This window comes from Phyllopteryx taeniolatus, chromosome 7 (genome assembly GCF_024500385.1).
Source record: "Phyllopteryx taeniolatus isolate TA_2022b chromosome 7, UOR_Ptae_1.2, whole genome shotgun sequence".
Lineage (NCBI taxonomy): Eukaryota > Metazoa > Chordata > Actinopteri > Syngnathiformes > Syngnathidae > Phyllopteryx > Phyllopteryx taeniolatus.
In genome coordinates this window covers 6,801,317-6,817,126 of record NC_084508.1, presented here as the reverse complement: position 1 = coordinate 6,817,126, position 15,810 = coordinate 6,801,317, and the positions used below count along the sequence as shown (strand labels likewise).

The 15,810-nt window shown below is 45.1% G+C and overlaps 3 protein-coding genes and 1 long non-coding RNA gene across 15 annotated transcripts in view; 3 read left to right on the top strand and 1 right to left on the bottom strand.

Moving 5' to 3' along the window:
* Positions 1 to 311: 311 nt before the first annotated feature.
* mutyh (mutY DNA glycosylase) lies at positions 312 to 5,328 on the top strand. Of its 6 annotated transcripts, XM_061780465.1 has the most exons (15): positions 312 to 527; positions 954 to 1,084; positions 1,411 to 1,450; positions 1,525 to 1,598; positions 1,673 to 1,714; positions 1,789 to 1,860; positions 2,030 to 2,143; positions 2,222 to 2,319; positions 2,461 to 2,605; positions 2,905 to 2,992; positions 3,059 to 3,241; positions 3,306 to 3,451; positions 3,763 to 3,927; positions 4,794 to 4,844; positions 4,991 to 5,328. In XM_061780465.1, exons 1-15 carry the CDS (start codon positions 428 to 430, stop codon positions 5,099 to 5,101), a joined length of 1,560 nt encoding a protein of 519 aa, XP_061636449.1. In that variant the 5' UTR covers positions 312 to 427; the 3' UTR covers positions 5,102 to 5,328. The 6 variants fall into 6 exon arrangements, with proteins under 6 accessions (XP_061636449.1, XP_061636450.1, XP_061636453.1 ...); XM_061780466.1 differs by lacking the exon at positions 1,673 to 1,714; XM_061780470.1 differs by lacking the exon at positions 312 to 527 and having other exon boundaries at positions 1,053 to 1,084; positions 2,426 to 2,605.
* A 56-nt stretch (positions 5,329 to 5,384) lies between these two features.
* elovl8b (ELOVL fatty acid elongase 8b) lies at positions 5,385 to 12,916 on the top strand. 4 transcript variants are annotated; one of them, XM_061780461.1, is made up of 9 exons: positions 5,385 to 5,963; positions 6,636 to 6,711; positions 6,809 to 6,873; positions 8,366 to 8,553; positions 10,301 to 10,381; positions 10,462 to 10,518; positions 11,142 to 11,256; positions 11,318 to 11,485; positions 12,195 to 12,916. In XM_061780461.1, exons 3-9 carry the CDS (start codon positions 6,816 to 6,818, stop codon positions 12,389 to 12,391), a joined length of 864 nt encoding a protein of 287 aa, XP_061636445.1. In that variant the 5' UTR covers positions 5,385 to 5,963; positions 6,636 to 6,711; positions 6,809 to 6,815; the 3' UTR covers positions 12,392 to 12,916. The 4 variants fall into 4 exon arrangements, with proteins under 4 accessions (XP_061636445.1, XP_061636447.1, XP_061636444.1 ...); XM_061780460.1 differs by lacking the exon at positions 5,385 to 5,963 and having other exon boundaries at positions 6,070 to 6,711; XM_061780462.1 differs by lacking the exon at positions 5,385 to 5,963 and having other exon boundaries at positions 6,074 to 6,711; positions 11,358 to 11,485.
* Positions 12,917 to 13,470: 554 nt separating this feature from the next.
* Positions 13,471 to 15,810, bottom strand: part of LOC133481281 (uncharacterized) — a 100,806-nt gene continuing 98,466 nt past the window's right edge. For 2 of the 4 annotated variants that reach the window (XM_061780448.1, XM_061780449.1), the window contains exons 10-11: positions 15,059 to 15,205; positions 13,471 to 14,982 (exon numbers count right to left, since the gene is read on the bottom strand). In XM_061780448.1, coding sequence (XP_061636432.1) covers positions 14,846 to 14,982; positions 15,059 to 15,205 — 284 coding nt within the window. In that variant the 3' untranslated portion in view covers positions 13,471 to 14,845. Of the gene's footprint in view, positions 14,983 to 15,058; positions 15,206 to 15,295; positions 15,482 to 15,810 lie in introns of those variants that run through there. The other 2 variants (XM_061780451.1, XM_061780450.1) reach the window with 2 other exon arrangements.
* Positions 15,393 to 15,810, top strand: part of LOC133481285 (uncharacterized) — a 46,854-nt gene continuing 46,436 nt past the window's right edge. Inside the window, exon 1 of the long non-coding RNA XR_009789505.1 lies at positions 15,393 to 15,469. This is a non-coding gene — a long non-coding RNA (uncharacterized LOC133481285). The remainder of the gene's footprint in view (positions 15,470 to 15,810) is intronic.

Here is a 15,810-nt window from a genome sequence, read left to right as displayed (position 1 = left end):
TCATTTGTATAGTCTGTGTTTGTCACATGCAATCTTTTTTTTTCATTATAGAAAAAAAAGGACGTTAATGGGTGATATGTACTTTTACGTTTATAAATACAAAATCTAAATATATTTATATTTTGCACAGTTCTAGACATATTTTGAACAAAAACAGTATTCGTTTACTTTATTATCTGTAGATCTTTTGATTTTACTTTTTTTTAATTGTCTTTTTTTTTTATTAGCTGTATATTTCCGGTTTAGTTTTAAACGGAAGTGACATCATTTTACAGCAGTTTCCTCGCAGCCGATAGGACGAGAGGCGACGGGGGCGTTACTTTAAAATAGCGCGAGTAGCAGTAAACAGTTCAAGTGTCCCTGCTAAAAAAAACACCACACGCACGGGAGGAATGAAATAGTTGACATAGTTTAAGTGTACCTTCGGATGAGCGCTTTACGTTTAACCATGCGTAGGGTGAAGAATGAAGCTCTCGAAATGGTGGAAAACGTGAAGCCGAAGCGGAAGAGGACGCGTGCAAAAGACGGTAATGTGACAGCACAAACTCGGCGATTTAGCGAAAAATATGATAAATTGACAGCCAGCCCGCTCAGTGTGATGACAAAATAAACCAAAGAAGTAGCACATACAGAGGCGTGTATGTTTTTTAGCATGTTGCTATGCTGCTACACGTGAGTAGGTCACGTGCGCAAGTCGTCAATCTCAAGAATTAACCTTCAAATTTCAAGCAAAGTCCCAAAAAGTCCATTAATTTCAGTCAATTGAAGTAAAAAATAAGATGTGTGTTCACCCGTTTAGTGAATGGGACAAGCAGCCAAACACACCGATGCAAAATGAAAACACTCACAAGGAGCATGGAGTAGCACCCTGCTGTTCACTAAAATGCCGTTTTTTTTCTTCCCCCTAATACAATGCTGCGCCTCGTGACGCCATGATGACTTTCCCCCCGCAGAAGAACCGTCAGGTGTTGCTTCGGCCTCCACGTACCATAAGTTCCGTAGGCCTGCCGAAGTTAGCCGCCTGCGGACTCACCTCCTCAGCTGGTACGAGCTGGAGAAGAGAGAGCTGCCCTGGAGGACTCTGGTATGAAATTAGGACTCATACACACGCAAGAAATGTTTTACAATCATATATATATATATATATATATATATATATATATTGACAGAACCCACACATAAAGACGAAAAAAAAAAAATCGGACATTGAACAGTTCTCGAACTTATTGCCTCTTTTTGTTCGATTTCATGTCCGATAATTGGTCATGTTTTGTTAGATTTTGAAATTTCGTTTTTGTCATTTTGTTGTTGTTGTCCCATCTACGTATGTGTCATGTTACCAGCAGTACATTTATAGACAGAAAAAAAAGACTTAAATGCTCTGACAAGCTCTTTGTATTACTCCAATAGGCCCGAATAGAGACTGATGTCAACATAAGAACTTATGCGGGTACTTCAAGCACCGCCGTTGCATTATGCAGCTTCCACGACTCTTTTTCATTTGTTTGTCTTTTCCTGTTCCAGTGTGGGTGTCAGAGATCATGCTGCAACAGACCCAAGTCGCCACAGTGATAGACTACTACAAGAAATGGTTGAAGGTACACGTTTTAGTCGGCGTTTGATGCTATGAATTGCTCTCTTGAGGTTGTAAAGTCGCGTGACTGTGTTCCAGCGTTGGCCCACAGTTTCGGATCTTGCAGTTGCGACGCTAGAGGTGACCGCTTACGCCTCAGCTCTTCATTCAAAAAAAGAACAAGGATTGAATCTATTGATTTTGTTCATGACTAGGAGGTGAATCAGATGTGGGCGGGCCTTGGCTACTATTCACGAGGGAAGCGTCTGCACGAAGGTGCTCAAAAGGTGAGTACTGTGCTTTGTTTTGACGCTTTTAACAGCATCTTAACGTGTTTACTAGTGGCGCCATCAGAGCTATTGCGACCCGTTAGTACGTGTGACGTCATGGTAAAAAAATGTCTGTCGAAAATGGATGGCTGGTTTTGTCGTGATATTGTTGCTTTTGCGTGTGCAGGTGGTGTCGGAGCTCGGGGGACGGATGCCCGACACGGTGGACGAGCTGCTGAGACAACTACCAGGAGTGGGCCGCTACACTGCCGCGGCCGTCGGCTCCATCGCGCTGGGCCATGTCAGCCGTCGCACGCACGCACGCACGCACGCACGCCACTTTTAATGCCAGGAAATGACCACGTCGCTTGTCGCCTAGGTTACGGGAGCCGTGGACGGCAACGTGATCCGGGTGCTGTGTCGCATGAGGGCCATCGGGGCCGACTGCACAAGTCCTGCAGTCACAGAGGCACTTTGGTGAGTCCGTAGGTAAAATTCGAGCGGGATGGGCACTGAGCCCTGCCGCAAATAGCGGGGGATGAAAATGAAATATAATATCTGATACGTGTATTTTGCGCTCAAGAACTACGTGGCTCTTTCTGGTCTGTTGTCGTTCAGGGCCCTGGCGAACACGCTGGTGGACCCTGAGCGACCAGGGGACTTCAACCAGGCCATGATGGAGCTTGGGGCCCGAGTCTGCACCCCGAAGGGGCCGCTGTGCCAGCAGTGTCCTGTACGCGCTCACTGCCACTCTTACCTCAAGGTACAACCAAAAGTACTCACACGCTGTATTTATGTAGCACTACAGATACTTTAGTCGCAGCTGGTCAATAGACGGCGCTGTGGCGGCGTCCAACTACGCACGGTGCTTTTCTTGAAGACAAAAAATGAAAATGAATATTGATAATGGATGTATCTTTATTTTGAGATAAGCAGGATATCTAGCATAATGGCCATTTCATGAGAAAAGTTGTTTTGTATTTCCGGTCTGGGGTGCACAAATCCTCAGATGTCCCCGCAGGAAGCTGCGGTTGTTAATGTTCTGGATCATTTTGTGCGTAGGCTCATGCCAGACAAGAGCAGAATTCCAGGAAGCCGTCGGGGTCAAAGGACACGAAGCCTCCAGCACTTCCCGATATCGAAGACTGCAGTAAGTCGTCTTCTTGTTTTCCCCGGTGGACTTGTTCTCATTTTGTACCGGGCGTCTCTGGCCCAGGTGCCAGTGGAATATGCCCGCTGTGTCCAAGCGAGCCTTGGGACGAGGAGCTGGGGGTTCAGAACTTCCCGAGAAAGCCGGCCAAGAAGCCCCCCAGGGTGCAGCGAACCGTGACGTGTGTGCTGACTCGACATGGAGAAGAAGGCGAGGAGGAGTTCCTGCTCATGCAAAGGCCAAATAAAGGTATGAACCCGCGTCTGAATTGTAGCGGAAACTCTTGGAAATGTTCTGGACACAATTTCGTCAGGGTTGCTGGCGGGCTTGTGGGAGTTTCCCAGTCTTCTGTTGGAAAAGGAGGACCATTCCGACAAGAAACACCAGGCGGCACTGTGCGCCCACCTCGACGAGATCCTGGGACCGTTGACTGAAAACTCCCTTCACTATGTGGGAGAAGTAAGTGCTTGAAATGTAACATTATTCTTTGCAGGTTTGAGAAGTGCTTGGATTTTGACCTTGGTGCTTGACGTTGTGATGAAAAGCAATTTCTCTGACCTCATTATTTGGTTTGAGATCATTACAAAAGAATTGAAATGAACTCAGACCTTTGGCCGTTCTTAAATGACTGAGATCCCGCCCCCTGAGCACTGCGTAGTGTCATTTTGCATATATAGTTTTCTCATATTTGACTAAGTGGTAAAGGAATCCACATCGGTTTTGTATTGAGCTCTGGATGCTCGCTGAATTCGTTTTCCTCATCGTCATAGGTGCTTCACGTCTTTTCGCACATCCGGCAGACGTACGTGGTCCACACTTTGCGTGTGGGAGGCGGCGGCGGCGGCGGCGACCACGCGCGGCCGCGGACGGCGAACGTGCGGTGGGTCAGCAGGTCGGCGCTGCAGGAGGCCGCCGTGTCCACGGCGGTAAAAAAGGCGAGTGACGTGATGTCACAGTCGATCGTGGAACCCGTGTTTTGGCATTGTGCTAAAAAAATGGAACTTTAGAAAATATCACACTGTTTTATTTTTTTATTTGAATGTTACATGATCCTGACCAATTTTATAAAAAAAAAAAAAAAACTAGAAGAGTTGAATGTTACAAGGTATCACATTTTTGGATGAAAACAATGAAAACAATACGTTTTGAATGTTACAAGATAACACACTAATACAACTTTGCCTCGAGGTACGAGTTTTAATTCCTCCCGTGACCCCCGCTCCTAACCCGATTGGCAATGCCATTCATTCATTCCAGCCTCCCCAAAAATCAACGATAACCAAAAATTGCAATGTGTTTTTAGTAAGAAAAATAGCAGTCTGTAATATTTTACGATCTAAAAACACACAGCAATGCCATAATTCTAGAGAATGTAAAGAACTAAACAGCTTCTGCACATTTTCTTGCTTCAATTCAATGCACATGGTGCCGCTCCTTCTGGTGTGCGCATAATACAGCCATACGCTGTATTCGCTGACCTGCCTTGACTCACATATGAACTTCGGTGACATTGCATTCCTCATCCAAAGTGTTCAATATGATGTCGCTCCGCCCTTTTGCGGCCGTAAGAGCTTCAGCTCTTCTGGGAAGGCCGACCGCAAGGTTTAGGAGTGTGTTGAAGGGCATTTCGGACCATTCTTCCGGAAGCGCGTTTGTGACGTTGGAGCCAGCTCCAAACCGTTCCCGCAAAGTTGGAACCACGTTCGACTGTGCAATATTTACAATATTTATATTTCGGAGCGAGGAAATTTGTTTTCTTATTTTTTTCTAAGCGACTGTCCGCATGTCAACTCTCCTGCAGATTGTGAAGCTTTGTGACTCCGCGGGCCTTCCGAAGGAGCGGACCTCCCCGGTGAGTGTTCCGATCGTTCTGGGAACGCATTTGATCTGGCCTCGCCTTCGGTGCAATTTCCAAAACAGAGGCCACAAAAACATGTAACCCACAAATGCTCTTCAACATATGACACGAATAATCATTTGCAAACTTGTCTCACTTAGTATGCGAAGAGGCAAAAGAAAAGACAACGCGGCACAAAGAAAGCCAAAGCCAGCGACAAGCAACTGTCGCTCACGTCTTTCTTCAGGACCACCAAGCAGGAACCCTGCTGAGTATTTGACATGCTGTATTTGGACGGACTGCGCGGTACAGTTGAATCGTGCGCCTAACAGTGAAGCCGGAAAATAGTGACAGGCAGGGTTGCAAATAAGTGTCTGGTTCAACTCGAGGGGTTTCGCAAATACAGCGGAACCCCGCATACTTGCAGTTTGGCACCGGCACATTCACTTAGCCGCTGATTTGCTGTATTTTTTTCCTTCCATTTTGAATTTTCTTCCCCTTTTTTTTTTTTTTTTTTTTTTTTTTTTTATCGCTGCTTATTCAACAATTTTTGGGATTTAAAAAAACAAAAAACAAACAAACAATTCTGTCCACTTTAAAATCTGTTTTTTTTAAGTGAGGATTATGCACGAATATATTTCCCCCCCAACTATATTTAAGTTCTCTATTAAAAATCAACCTTCAGTTTTGTGAATTTCTGGGTTTATTTAGGTTAATTCCCATAAATGTTTGTTTATTCCCTTGGAAAGTTTCCAACTGTAAAAATTCCACAAATTTTGCAACCCTTTGTTATATTTAAAGTGTCCGTCTTTTATCTCACAATCTGATATTGTATCGCAAATAAAGCGACTGAACACACGTTCAGCCCAATTGACAGAAGTCTCTCAAAGATGATCCCGAACGATTATCAAGTGGTGCGGGTTGCACTTTCCGGCCATTTATTGAACGCACAAATGCGAAATGAGAACATTCGCAAGGAGCTGCCGTAGGCCGCTACTCACACACACACACACACACACACACACACACACAGATGCTCACGCTGACGTAACCGGCCAACCCGACTCCAGCTCCTGGCGTCGCTCACGAGGCCACGCCCCCTGTAAGGCCCAGATCCAACACACGGATACTACAGTATGTACAATAGACTTTATATAAACAGTTTATTTGTTAATATTCTCTTACGTTTTTCTACAATAAAGTGATGTGTTTGGTGCTGGTGCTTTATTGTATTCTTTGTATGTCGTTTGTGTTTGGCGGTAGCGGACGTCGCTCCATCCGGCCGCCATCAGTTCACACGGCGGCCTCGCAGTGAAAGCACAGCTTTCTGTTGTTTTCCGCTTGCATTTTCATTTTTGTGTGCGGGTATTCTGAATTTCAGCTCGGGGGCGGAAGACAAACACACGCACACGTGTCGTCGACTTGGCGAAGCAGTTGGAGCGTTCTGTACAAAACCGAAGCGATACGAAAGGCTGGAACGCTAGCCCAAAACATTTCAACGCTGCGGGCTTGCGTCCAAGAAAGATGGACGACATGCTCGAAAAAAGGCAGAAAACCGAACAGAAAAAGACAAAAATATAGATATTTCTTTACATAGTATTCGCGTGTTATTGCTGAATGTTTTTATGAGGGAATACCAAACCGATACCAGCGTAATGCTAGCATTGTAATCAAAAGATAAGCAGCAGCGCCTCCCAGTGTTCGCACCGTGTCATGACCTAGATTTGATTTCTTGAGTTCTTGTTTTTGTGTACTCGCCATGCAAAGAATCCGGATGTGTTGTTAGTTAGTTTGGTTCCTCTGCAGCCTTCTTCGCCGCCATTGTGGACGTGTGCCGAAAGTGCTGAGCTCCAGCAGGAGGTGAAACTCAACTCAACTGGAGGTCTGTGAGCACATCGCTCTTTGTCGAAGACTTCTTCCAAAATCATACTGTACATTTCTGGTTGTTTTTTTAATTTGTATTTATTGGTCCATGACAGGCCGGGGATGACGTCTGCGTGGGACACGATCCTGTCTGCCCACCAGAACATAGTGGACAATGGCGGTATGCATCTTTCCCTCTGACTTCCTTCAATTGCGCACACAATAGTTTTTGTGCTTCATACAAAACGACGACTTCTTCTCTCTGCCGGCCGATTGTTGTGCAAGAAGTTCGAGACCCGCTAAGCGTGTATGAATGAATGCCCGCCGTGTTGTCACCCGCAACGTTCTTGTGTCGCATCCATTCTCACCATTTCTAAACCTTGTGGTCTCAATGCACGTGTTTAAAAAAAAAAAAAAAAGAAAAAATAGAATAGAATAAAAATGAGCCCACTTGTTTGGATACACCGAGACCCGACCGGGGCCTCGAGCAGGCAACTTCCAGTTAATAGCAATGATTAACCAGGTCACCACCTTTACAAGACCTTTGAACGGCAGAAGGATTTTATTTTGAAAGGATAAGTAAGGCCTTCATTTTGGTAAAGCCAAGATTTTTTTTTTTTTAAAGGCTCTAGCCTGCAGACACAATGACTACAAGATATGCAGTATAGCAAAGCGATCGCGCTAATAATTTGGCACAAACATTGTCAGAACTGAGCTCGCCCTTTCTTTTGGCTCTGTGGATTATTTCAAGTCTCTCTGTTGATTTCCGTTGTGCACAAACATGGGTGCTTATCATGCATAACTCGTTAGTTGAGTGAGCGCACTAACTATAAGACTTTAAAAAAAAAGAAGAAGAAGAAGAAGAATTTCCCTGTAGGTTGTTTCGAGTCGTTCTTTTTGCAGTGGTGCCTTGAAATACGAGTTGAATTTGTTCCATGACTACGCTCATAAAGCAAAAAAAACAAAAACAAAAAAACAGTAGCAAAGTGAAAAAGAATAAGAACAATCTGTGTGGTAGGATTTTGACTAGTTAGACTATTCAATCTTGTTCATTTGAGAATAACGTCAATTTTGCTCCTTTCCAGTTGAGTTTCCTCCATTTGTCTAAATTCCCGTCGGCAGCGGTGCCTTGAGATACGAGCTTAATTCAGTTGGTGACCGCTAACTCAAAAACATTCATATCCCAAATCATTTGCTCCCATTCAAATAAATGGAAATGCCATCAAGCTTTTCCAGTCATGCAAAAAAAAAACAACAAAAACCTTTTTGTAAAAAAACAATAGCACTCTGTAATATTGTACTTTATAAAAACGTACAGTGATGACATACTGTAATTAAATAAAATGTAGAGAATTACACCTTTTTTGCCGCATTTTTTGTTGTTGCTTCAATTCAACGGAAAATTGTGCTGCTCCTTCTCTTGTGCATGCCTCGGCCAGCAGGAGGCAGTACAATACATACAAAGACGGACTCTAATATTAGTCATGTTTCGGAGAGCACAAAGAACACGAGTATTGTTATATTGTCTGCCTAAATGTGTTGCTCCACCATTTGTGCATAAATACCCGTTAATGAAAGGGTTACAACACCGAGGCGGCGCCGCGAGCCTCTACGTTGTGTTGCAATATCTGTTAGCATGAAGCTAAGCACAGTTTGTCTACGCGTCGTTGCAGACAAGAGGACCGACCCGTGGCCGCTGGTCTACTCGCCGGTCCCGGTGACGCTCATCGTCCTGGTCTACCTGTGCGCGGTGTGGGCGGGGCCTCGGCTCATGAGGTGCCGAGACCCCGCGGACCTCCGGACGGTTCTCGTCCTTTACAACTTGACCATGGTGGCCTGGTCGGCCTACATGTTCCACGAGGTGCGCCGCCGGCAAAATCAGGTTTTGGAATGTGCGTGAAGTTGATAGATTGCTGCCACAGTACGCATGTAGATATTATAATAATAATAATAATAATTGTAGACATTTTGTTTTGTCATGAGCAGATTCAATCTAAATTTCAGGTCATTTTCCATGGGCACATTTTGAAAATAACACCTGCACAGTAAATTTAGTGATCTTATGAGAAATTGAGCTGAAGAATCTAGGTAACGGTAATTTGATCACACACACAATAAATAAGAATAACTATTAGAGTCAGAGAATCTAAATCATCTGTAATGGTCGCGTATGTTGAAACACACGAGGATTTTTTGTTGTACAGTGGTGCTTTGAGATACGAGTGGCCCGACTTGCGAACGATTCCGTATTCGAGCCGTCGTTTGGCCGGTTCGTTTGCTTTGACTTGCGCATAAAGAACTTTGAGATACGAGCACCGTACGGTGTCAATGAACTCGACTCACTTCGCCGCAAGCGGTAGTTTGGTAGACATTGAACTGAGAACGTTGAGGAATGCGCATCAAACATCCCACAGGTGAACAGGCTCATTGGGAACAGCGGGTGCCACGATTGGGTAGAAAAGGAGCTTCCCTGAATTGCTCAGTCACTCACAAGCAAAGATGGGGCGAGGGTCACCTAGTGGTGAACAAGTGCGTGAGAAAATAGTTGAACAATTGCAAGGGATTTAGGGGTTTCATCATCTACAGTCCATAATATCATCAAAAGGTTCAGAGAATCTGGAGTGTAAAGGATCTCACCGCATGGGCTCAGGAACACTTCAGAAAACCAAATGTCAGTAAAGTACAGTTCGGCGCTCCGTCCGTAAGTGCAACTTAAAACTCTACTATGCAAAGCAAAAGCCATTTATCAACAACACCCAGAAACGCCGCCGGCTTCTCTGGGCCCGAGCTCATTTAAAATGGACTCATGCAAAGTGGAAAAGTGTTCTGTGGTCCGACGAGTTCACATTTCAAATAGTTGTGGACGTCGTGTCCTCCGGGCCAAAGAGGAAAAGAACCATCCGGACTGTTATGGACGCAAAGTCCAGACCTGTCTCCCATTGAAAATGTGTGGCGCATTATGACGCGTAAAATATGACAACGGAGACCCCGTACTGTGGAACAGCTGAAGCTGTACATCGACCAAGAATGGGAAAGAATTCCACCGACAAAGCTTCAACAATTCCTGTCCTCAGTTCCCAAACGTTGATTGAATGTTGTTCACAGAAAAGGTGATGTAACTCAAGTTGATCAGTTTGAACATGAACTATCTTGTCTTTGTAGTGTATTCAGTGAAATATAGGTTGAACATGATTTGCAAATCATTGTATTCTGTTTTGATTTATGTTGAACACAATGTCCCAACTTCATTGGAATTGGGATTGTAAAACAATTTCATAGATTTGCTTCAAGAAAATCTGTTTAGCTCAATGCTAACAACATTTGCAAAACGCCATAGATGGGCAAGCGAATAGCATCAGTGTCATGTTGGCACACAAATGGTGGAGCAACACAGGCAGACAGATTATATATGTAACAATACCCACGGTTTAACACAAGGTCGCAACTTCGTTGGAATTGGGCTTTGTAGAATAAAATCACATTCCTCTAATTTGCAGTTTAGTCCATTCATTTATCTAAATTTCAGTAAATTCCTCACTGTGAAATTCCCACATTGCTCCCGTGTTAACACCCAAGAAAAGTTCTCACGTGATTCTCTTCCTCTGTAGTTCTTGGCTACTTCGTGGCTCTCCAACTACAGCCTCCTGTGTCAGCCGGTGGACTACAGCGATAGACCGCTGGCCATGAGGGTCAGAACGCTTTTGTGGAAAGCTTATTATTATTGTTCCCATTGTCATGCTCACGTGCTCACCCTTTCCTCGCCTTGCAGATGGCGCGGGTCTGCTGGTGGTTCTTCTTCTCCAAAGTCATCGAGCTCAGCGACACGGTATAGACCTTTTCAACATGTTTGGGAAACAATTACGCGCCAGGGAACTTCCGGGTGGCGCGAAAGCGATTGCGAAAATCATGGCGAAAACTTTGTTTCCTTTGAGAACGCGACGGCAAATATTCAGCTCGTTATTCGGGGGTTCAGAAGAACAATGTCTGACAGCACGCCAGCCATTTCATCGTTCAAAGAGCATCGGCGCTATTAAATCCGAGCAACAGAAAAGTCCAGTTATTGGCCAGTCCCTTAATGATCACGTTAACTCACTTTGAAGGAATCCACCTGTTGAAATGCGAATCACGTCTGATTTGCGAGGAATTGACCTGAGGTCAACAAATTCCTTGTGTGTTTTTGGACATACTTGGGAAATAAAGATGACTCGGATTCGGATTCGGATTCGGAAACGGCTCAAATCAACTTTCAAGCATCCATTTGCTCTGTTTTCTCAATCGCCGCGTCGAGCAAATGGCAGCACATTTTTCTTGATGTATTTATATGAGCGGTTGTACACTCGGGAACGCCTCGCGCATTTGCCATCCAGAACGTGCGTGTGACGTCATAGCCAAAGTGTCGTTTTACGTTCGCCGCGTTCTTGATCCTTTGTCTCTCTCGATCGGGAGCAGCTCATCTTCATCCTGAGGAAGAAGAACGGCCAGGTGACTTTCCTTCACGTCTTCCACCACGCCACCATGATCTTCAACTGGTGGTCGGCGGTCAAGTACACGGCCGGCGGACAGTGTAGGTTGAACGAGTGCCGGCTTATTGACAATGTTCGTCACAGGCTTGCAAAATTTCACAGCGCGACTAACGAATGCGCGAATGAGCGTGTCGCCTTGCAGCTTTCTTCATCGGCCTGCTCAACACTTCGGTGCACACCGTGATGTACTCTTACTACGGCCTGGCTGCTCTGGGCCCTCGCATGCACAAGTACCTGTGGTGGAAGTCGTACCTCACCTGCCTGCAGCTGGTGAGACGAGCACTACTGACAAAAAAAAGAATACTCTGGTAAAAGGCGAAGTATCAACTACAAAGTGAATATACTGAAATATTCAGGATTTAGTGGGTTCCAGAATTCTGAAGTGACGTACTAATTCAAGATTTTCAGCGACCGCGTGGCACGATAGCTTAGCAATTAGCACGGCTTTGACACCGTCTTCGCCCATCCGCTCCGCGTCGTCCCTTCGTGGCACTTTTGTAACAAGCATGCTAAGAGAAGTGTAGCTTATTCGCTACCATGCGTTGAGACCGGACCCACAGAGAACTTTGGCTTCTGCGGCTCGGCAGCCGAGCGGTGTCATAAAATATCGTGCGCCAAGCGGCTGTTCAACGTGGACGAGCCGATAATGTCGGACGCTGGATTTCCCCCCCCCCTCTCCGATATCCCGAACAATCAGTGCTACGGCCGGAACGGGTCAATGTTCAGTGATTCCCGTTACAAAATACGGCCTCTGGATATACATGGAGAAGGCACAACGAAGCTCAGTAAGCAGCAGTATTACTAGTCGTTCGTCGCAGAGGATAAAGAAAATAGGCCTGTGAGTATATTATCTGTGTACAAGTGTTGCCCTACCGTTTGTGTCAAATATTGCTAATATACGGGCTATTCGGTAGCATTTAGCATTGTTTGTTAGCATTAATCCAAAAGGTTAAAGCCGGCTCTGGTTTTGCCTCCTCAGCTGCAGTTTCTGCTGATTCTCACGCACGCGACCTACAACCTGTTCACCCAATGCGACTTCCCGGCTGCCACCAACATCGCGGTGGTTGTTTACTCCATCATCCTCATCGTCCTCTTCGGAAACTTCTATCGCCAAAGCTACCTGGAGAAGAGGAAGCAGAAGTAAGATGTATAATAATCATCAAGTCTAACTTGTAGCGCACTTTGCTACACAGTCAAATAAGTTGAAGAGACAATCGAGCAAAGGACATGTCGATGTGTGCATCCTCACATTTGTCCACTCGAGAGCAGCGCGAGCCCATGTTCTCTGCAAAAAAGCTTTTCCAGTCATAAATCTGAACTGCTACAGTATTGAAAACAACTGCGAGCTGATGACATGTTTCATTCAGACATTTATTATTTCTTGAATGGAGAAAATGTGTGTTACAAACAAACTGTACATTTATACACACAACATTAAAAGAGGGCCGGTTTGTTTTGCGTTACTGTATAGTAGGGAGACAAAGCCAAAGCCGCAAAATGGAAAAGAGGAATGCAAACATTGTTTCTCTCGTTATTCAAACAACGCAGCAACACGATACGTTTGTTTCTATGCTTTGGTCTAAAAACAGATGTCGAAAACTAGACGAGGAAGTGTTCATATTGTAGCGGCGCTGTAACCAAGTCCATTTTTTTTTTTTTTGTTCTCGTTCTGTTGAGTCAATAAAAGAGATTTTGAAAAGGTTTTGGAGGATTTCATGGCTCATCCCTCATTATTAAAAATATGCCGTATATGATCATCACCTCCTCCTTTAAACTGCTCCAAAAAGCCTTCTTGAGATGCAAAAGTGGCTTAATTATCTTCAGTCTCAAAGACGTGAACCCCTCCCGCTGCCCAACCCGTGGATTGTAGGAAAGCAGTCATCGGTGTCAAGGAAGTGTGTTGAATTGCTACATCTCGACTGTTCTGAGATCTACAGTGGGTACGGAAAGTATTCAGACCCCCTTACATTTTTTTTATATTGCAGCCGTTTGCTAAAAACCATTGGTTCATTTTCAGATCTAAAATGACCAAAAACAACATGTCATTTTTCTGTATTTATAGCAAAAAAAAAACAAAATCTTAGCACTATATACTTAATCTGTCTATAATAACCAGATTCTGAAATGTACATGCGGCATGTGGGCGCGCTAACGCGATATTGCATTTGTTTTTTAAGCAACTTTTTTCATGGGATTTTCCAGACTACTAATGGTGATGCCCTCGCATGTGGAAAGGAGAGCCACAGTCGCCAATGCACTTTTCAGCCATTTATTGAACACGGGCAGAACAGTAAAACACGTTAACACAACAAGCACACTCACACGGGAGCTGCTGTCGGCCACAGCTCACGCCCAGACACTCGCACGCAGACTCGCCTAACGTCACGTGCCACCCATCCAGGCTCCGCCTCTTCAAGGCACATGCATGTACACAAACGCAACGATATGTACAGTATTTTCTACACGTTTTATGCTTGCAATTTTTATGTTCAAATGTTTACAATGTGTTTTAATAAGTTTAAATGTATGAAGCGCGGATGGGAGAGGTAAAAAAAAAAAAAAAATGTGAATGGTCTTTCTATATTGCAGATTTTCACCTATTGCGGGTGGGTCTGTACACTTTATAATCCAAAGTCTTTGTTTAGTCTTTTTCCCCATGAGATCTGGCTTAGTCTCTCAGCAGCAAATGAATAAGGCATCTTCACCCATCGCTCCACTTCTCCACATCCAATATGGCCGGGCCGGCGACGTACGATTCAATGTTCAAGGCAGTGTCCATGTGTAGGCCTTTTGATATTGTTTGTAAAGACGCCAGGGTACTTCCGGGTGCTTTCTCCTCACTTGGGTTGCGGGCGTGCTGGAGCCCATCCCAGCTATCTTCGGGCGAGAGGCGGGGTACACCTCGAACCGGTCGCCAGCCAATCGCAGGGCAGATAGAAACAAAACAACCATTCGCGCTCACATTCGCACCTAGGGGCAATTTAGAGTTTTCAATGAACCGATCATGCATGTTTTGGGGGCTGTGGGAGAAAAGCCACGCAGGCACGGGGAGAACATGCAAACGGCACACAGGCGGGGCCGGGATTGAACCCCGGTCCTCAGAACTGTGAGGCAGACGCACTAACCAGTCGTCCAGTATAATACAGACATACGGATATACATAAACTGATAAGCTGCAATAGCAGAAGCCGTTGTTTGAGGATCAAACATATATGCCTGTATTGTTCAATTTTCTGTCCAATCTGTACTATAGCTATGTGGGTGTAATAAATGCGCAATTCTCTGTCTTCTGTTTAGTTTGACAGTTCACTTAAACTCGTAAGCTTTATCACAAGGCACCACTGCCCGTCTGAATTTCCACCACATCTAATTTTTTAATCAATTTACCTGTTAAAATGTAGATTACGGTCAATGTTACAGCACGTAACATCATTTGTCTGACTGACACGTCACACATTCAAACAACGGCAGTAGAGAAGAAGGCTAAAATCCTCGTTCAAGCAATTTCCTGTTTCTCGATAGCTCTGTCTCGTTCAAATGACACAGAAAAGTTTGTTGAGCAGCGGAAAGCTCCGACTACAGCCACCCGAAAGTACTGTAAGTGAAAAGTTCCACGTCTGACATGCGCGTCTACGACTCTGTGTACACTGACGACATGTGGCTAAGGCCGCGCTCGAAGCTGCCCGCCTGGAAGAAGGCGCCCTCCTCTGGACTGGAGGAGAACTGGCACCCCGTGCCGCCTTGAAGCTCCTGGCTCAAATTGAAGCCTGCGAGACACACGCAACCGCGTTACAGGTGGACCGGTCGCCTCGGCCTCAACGGGAGCATTATGGGATGGCTCACCTGCGGAGCCCAGAGAGTCGCTGGTGGCCATGTGGAAGCCATTGTGCTGATGGGAAGCGTAGGCGTGACAATCTCCGCCGCTCACCGTCTGCTCCATCCGGTAGGAGTCTGCGAAGTGGAAGCAGCTCTGGAAGCTACCTTGAAATTCTGGCAGGGCGAGAAAGAGGAGAAAAATGACAAAACGGACTTCCATCACCTCTTACCGACGAAAGCGAATGTGAGATTTTTCCGCCTCCGTTTGTTGCCACGGTAATCTCATTTTGCCCGATGTTACTTTGACGACACATTTATGGGACTTTTCCTTTAACCAATCAGATTTCAAATTCTTCCTTCAGGGGCCAGAGCGTTGGCTCTCCATGACGTCACCACTTTTCCTCTGATTGGTCGGTGAGAGCAAAACTCGTAAAACAGGTCAGTAGTCATCTGCACAGATGAATACATTTACTAATCAGCATCTCTTGTGAGTATGATGTCTTTCATTTCAATCCGTTTTTGTCATGTTACAAGTCTATTTTTTAGAGAATTAATGTGTTTTGCAAAAAAAAAAAAGGAAGACATACATTACGAGAATTAAGTTATATTTTGTTAGCCTAATAGCATAATTGCCCAAATTATTTGGAATCAATATTTACTACGAATAATCCATCCATTTTCTAGCGCTTATCCGAGGTCGGGTCGCGGGGGCAGTAGCTTCAGCGGGGACGCCCAGACTTCCCTCTCCCCAGCCACTTCATGCAGCTCTTCCGGGGGGA

Coding starts and splice junctions, on each gene's coding strand:
- mutyh (XM_061780465.1), top strand. CDS start 428: ATGAGCGCTTTACGTTTAACCATGCGTAGGGTGAAGAATGAAGCTCTC. Junction 2,993..3,058: donor TCCCGATATCGAAGACTGCA/GTAAGTCGTCTT, acceptor TCTCTGGCCCAG/GTGCCAGTGGAATATGCCCG. Junction 3,242..3,305: donor CATGCAAAGGCCAAATAAAG/GTATGAACCCGC, acceptor CAATTTCGTCAG/GGTTGCTGGCGGGCTTGTGG.
- elovl8b (XM_061780461.1), top strand. CDS start 6,816: ATGACGTCTGCGTGGGACACGATCCTGTCTGCCCACCAGAACATAGTG. Junction 8,554..10,300: donor CGGCCTACATGTTCCACGAG/GTGCGCCGCCGG, acceptor CTTCCTCTGTAG/TTCTTGGCTACTTCGTGGCT. Junction 11,486..12,194: donor ACCTCACCTGCCTGCAGCTG/GTGAGACGAGCA, acceptor TTGCCTCCTCAG/CTGCAGTTTCTGCTGATTCT.